This window comes from Eptatretus burgeri, unplaced genomic scaffold (genome assembly GCF_056783735.1).
Source record: "Eptatretus burgeri isolate ZD-2024b unplaced genomic scaffold, Ebu_testis_v1 Ebu_testis_scaffold_48, whole genome shotgun sequence".
NCBI lineage: Eukaryota > Metazoa > Chordata > Myxini > Myxiniformes > Myxinidae > Eptatretus > Eptatretus burgeri.
In genome coordinates this window covers 30,001-35,000 of record NW_028221998.1, presented here as the reverse complement: position 1 = coordinate 35,000, position 5,000 = coordinate 30,001, and the positions used below count along the sequence as shown (strand labels likewise).

At 46.7% G+C, this 5,000-nt stretch overlaps 1 protein-coding gene across 1 annotated transcript; it reads right to left on the bottom strand.

The window, feature by feature from the left end:
* Positions 1 to 80: 80 nt before the first annotated feature.
* LOC147007690 (uncharacterized) lies at positions 81 to 1,149 on the bottom strand. Its single transcript, XM_085866589.1, has 2 exons — positions 863 to 1,149; positions 81 to 642 (listed from the first exon to the last, which is right to left on the bottom strand). The coding sequence occupies exons 1-2, from the start codon at positions 1,013 to 1,015 to the stop codon at positions 388 to 390; spliced, it is 408 nt and encodes a 135-aa protein (XP_085722715.1). The 5' UTR covers positions 1,016 to 1,149; the 3' UTR covers positions 81 to 387.
* Between the last annotated feature and the right edge of the window lie 3,851 nt (positions 1,150 to 5,000).

Genomic DNA, 5,000 nt, shown 5'->3' with positions numbered 1-5,000 from the left:
CCTGGAAAAATGAAAATGCATTTTCCAGTCCTGGAAAGTCCTGGAATCTTTGAAACTCAAATGGAAACAATGGGCCATGCCCTGGGTGGAATAGTTAACAACGCCGGTTTCTTCAAGAGAACACAAGAGATCGTTACCAGTTTTAACCTCCCTCAGAGATTTACCATTAAAGAAGCACCGAGATGGTTTCTCTTCATGACAATTTCTTTATTATTTACATTTGCTCGTATTCAACAAATTTACATTAAGAAGTATATGAACACATCTCACATACACACACACACACACACACACACACACACACACACACACACACACACACACACACACACACACAAGTTTGTTTCAGGATATTTACTGGTACAGGTCAATTTCATGACCTTCGCATCATTTGAAAGGGTTTGGCCAATCAACATCCATCAGTTCCACAACAAATTCTTCATCAACATCCATCGGTTCTCCAACAGAGTCTCCATCAACATCCATCAGCTCAACATTGAAGTCTCCAGGAACATCCACCGGTTCCACAACAAAGTCTCCGTCAACATCCATCGGTTCCACAACACAGACTCCGTCAACATCCATCAGCTCAACATTGAAGTCTCCAGGAACATCCATTGCTTCTTGCACACCGACAGGGATCTGCGTGACAATATAATGAGAATTAATTGTTTTTCCTCTTTCGTTGGATTGTGGGTAAAGTTGTTCCTGTATGGGAATAATGGGAGAAATCTGTAGTTACTTTCTTGTTCCACATCAGAACAAGAACAAACTTCAACATTAATCGAACAGTGAGGCACAATCTTATATCAAGAGGACTTCGTTGGATGTTTTTAAGGAAATTAAAGATTTTTGGACATACTTGTGTATCCTCATCGATGGGAATTTTGATGCCATCAGCCTCCCTCATTGAGGCTTCAAAGTCTTCATTCCCAAACTCCTCTGGTCGTCCGATTTCAAGCACCTCGTCATCAGCACGTATATCTTCTGCTTCATCATCGAGGGTTGCCATCATGATGTTTCGGCTCGAATCGAGATCTGAAAAAGATTTTTGTTCATCGTTAACAATGTTTATGAAATGTCTGTAAAATTACAGTTTCATATTGTTGATAAATTCACAACATACGTGTGGGAGGACAACACAGCACAAGTCGCTTGTACACATCACGACTCCTTCTTACAGAGCATGACTCTCTTGTACACAGCAGGATTGTCTTGTACACAGCACGACACTGATTTACCTCGAAGGTGATTCCGTTCTCCTTCATCCCACAATGATGCATCGTACACCATCGTACATCGTACACAACGACTTCCTTGTCGACAGCAAGACCTGCTTATACGCAGCACGACTCACTTGTACACAGCGTGTCCTGCTCGAAGTCAGCATGACTCACTCGTACACAGCATGTCCTGCTCGTAGTCAGCATGACTCACTCGTACACAGCATGTCCTGCTCGAAGTCAGGATGACTCACTCGTACACAGCATGTCCTGCTCGAAGTCAGGACGACTCACTCGTACACAGCATGTCCTGCTCGAAGTCAGCATGACTCACTCGTACACAGCATGTCCTGCTCGAAGTCAGGATGACTCACTCGTACACAGCATGTCCTGCTCGAAGTCAGCATGACTCACTTGTATGCAGCGTCTCCTGCTCGTAGTCAGCACGACTCACTCGTACACAGCATGTCCTGCTCGAAGTCAGCATGACTCACTCGTACACAGCATGTCCTGTTCGAAATCAGCACGACTCACTCGTACACAGCATGTCCTGCTCAAAGTCAGCATGACTCACTCGTACACAGTATGTCCTGTTCGAAATCAGCACGACTCACTTGTATGCAGCGTCTCCTGCTCGAAGTCAGCACGACTCACTCGTGCACAGCATGTCCTGCTCAAAGTCAGCACGACTCACTTGTATGCAGTGTGTCCTGGTCTAAGTCAGCACGACTCACTCATACACAGCATGTCCTGCTCGAAGTCAGCACGACTCACTCGTACACAGCATGTCCTGCTCGAAGTCAGCACGACTCACTCGTACAGAGCATGTCCTGCTCGTAGTCAGCACGACTCACTCGTACACAGCGTTTCCTGCTCGAATTCAGCATGACTCACTCGTACACAGCATGTCCTGCTCAAAGTCAGCACGACTCACTCGTACACAGCATGTCCTGCTCGAAGTCAGCACGACTCACTCGTACACAGCATGTCCTACTCGAAGTCAGCACGACTCACTCGTACACAGCATGTCCTGCTCGTAGTCAGCACGACTCACTCGTACACAGCGTTTCCTGCTCGAATTCAGCACGACTCACTCGTACACAGCATGTCCTGCTCGAAGTCAGCATGACTCACTCGTACACAGCATGTCCTGCTCGTAGTCAGCACGACTCACTCATACACAGCATGTCCTCCTTGTACACAGTACGACACTTATTTACTGTATTTACCTCCAAGGTGATTCGATTCTTCCTCATCCCAAGACCTCTCCGACTCCTCTCTCAGTCGGTCTTGGTCCTCCCCAACATCAGGTCCTGCGTTCTCTGTTACCTGATCTGAAAGATAATGTTCATTCAAAGATTAAAACTTCCTGTCCAGGTGTGCTGCGTCACTGCTTCTTTTATTTATTTATTTATTACACTGACACGTCTCAACACCGAAAATGGACCGGCAGGTGAGTTTGGAGGTGAAACCTCCTCACCTTTGGGACGTCCGTTTCGGGTTCGATTCCCGACACGAATATAAACTCATCCAGGTTATATCAAGGACTACAACGTGGAGGGACATGAATCTGGGGATCATTCGGCGGGCACGAGGACGTGGACGTTGAAGATCACATCCCATTGTTTGTTTAAATAAACAGAAGGTGAGTCATCGTCATCACCTGATACCCTCCAACAAATTCACAAACAATTCCCTACCCTGACTACATGGGGCACTGCATCAGTGGCACAGCTACCTCATGGAGAAATTATGCAACCTCGTGCTGCATCATCCCCGAAGGTGAGGGTGAGGGAAGCAGGTGTGTGTGTGGAGGGAAGGGTACCTGTTTGGTCTATTTACCTGTGGTTTCTCTGTCCTCGTCATCAATCACAGACATCTCCACTGTGAGGTCTTCAACATCCATGGAGTCAAGATGGTGATCCTCCTCCTCTCCTTCTTCCTCAAGGATCGTTTCTGCCGATGGATGTGAAAAATAATGTTTGTAAACAGGTGAGTTACCTGTGAGTGCTGCTGTTTCACCGTGTTATTTAATTAATACATTTACAATCTCAACACATCTCTGCACTGGGGATACACAGCACGTCTTGCTTGTACACAGCACGACTCACTCGTACACAGCACCGCTCGGAAAACATTGCCGGAGCACGGCTCCTCACCCATTCCCCTCGGATCACCGACAACAGACACGATTCTGGGGCACCACGGGGGTGTCAGAACCAGACAAACGAGGGACCCGGATTCTTACCTGGAACCCTCGGCGTCGTTGTGGTCACGTGGTCCCCTGACGTGGTGTGCGCGGTGACGCCTCGTTCCGCCAAACTGGGTTCCTCGTGCGATGTCTCCACTCTGGTTCCACTCACTGTACTCGGTTTCACACTCCCCGGAGGTCCTGTGCACGGCTCGAGTTCTCGTCGTCTGGTGATCCGGACACGGAGCTCGGATCCCTGTTATATATGGTCCTCCCCCCCCCGCCCTTCCCCCCTCCCCCCGCCCTTCCCCCTCCCAGTTTATAATTGGTTTCCATGACAAGTTCTCGTTCCCGTTCGGTCATTCGTTAAACCCCGAGGGCAGGAAACCGAGTTTAATGGTGACAAGGTCACGTGACGGAGAGAGAGATGGCAATTAACATCTCATTATAAATGTTGGGAACTTGTAACACGTTGTGTGACCTGAGGCGACGTTTCACCACACACATTAACATCGATAATTTGGGGATCGCACCCCCCAACCCCCACCCTCCCAAGATTAACGGCAAAGATGAAAACACCTGTAACACCATTACCTGTGCTCATGCCGATGCTGTTTATCAAGTGTGAATGTAATCAGCACACACAAACACCTGTCCATTAATTATAGTAAACAAGTCGAAATACCTGTATGATGTACACCTCTATGATATACACATGTGTGATGTACACCTGTATGATGTACACCTGAGTGATGTACACCTGTGTGATGTACTCACAATAACAAGGTGTACAAACGTTACCAACCTGTACACCTGTATGATTTACACCTGTGTGATATACTCACAATAACAAGTTGTACAAATGTTACCAACCTGTACACCTTTATGATGAACACCTGTGTGATGTACTCACAATAACAAGGTGTACAAACGTTACCAACCTGTACACCTGTATGATGTACACTTGTGTGATGTACTCACAATGACAAGGTGTGCAAACTTTACCAACCGGTACACCTGTATGATGTGCACCTGTGTGATGTACACCTGTGTGATGTACACCTGTATGATGTACACCTGTGTGATTTACACCTGTGTGATGTACTCCCAATAACAAGGTGTACAACCGTTACCAACCTGTACACCTGTATGATGTACACCTGTGTGATGTACTCACAATAACAAGGTGTACAAACGTTACCAACCGGTACACCTGTGTGATGTACTCACAATAACAAGGTGTACAAACGTTACAAACCTGTACAGCTGTATGATGCACACCTGTGTGATGCACTCACAATAACAAAGTGTACAAACGTTACCAACATGTACACCTGTATGATGTACACCTGTGTGATGTACTCACAATGACAAGGTGTACAAGCGTTACCAACCGGTACACCTGTATGATGTACACCTGTGTGATGTACTCACGATAACAAGTTGTACAAACGTTACCAACCTGTACACCTGTATGATGTACACCTGTGTGATGTACTCACAATAACAAGGTGTACAAACGTTACCAACCTGTACACCTGTATGATGTACACTTGTGTGATGTACTCACAATGACAAGGTGTGCA

Excerpts from the sequence above, each read along its gene's own strand:
- LOC147007690 (XM_085866589.1), bottom strand. The coding sequence starts at position 1,015 with ATGATGGCAACCCTCGATGATGAAGCAGAAGATATACGTGCTGATGAC. Across the intron at positions 643-862 it reads CCATCGATGAGGATACACAA|ATCCCTGTCGGTGTGCAAGA; the intron begins GTATGTCCAAAA and ends ATTGTCACGCAG.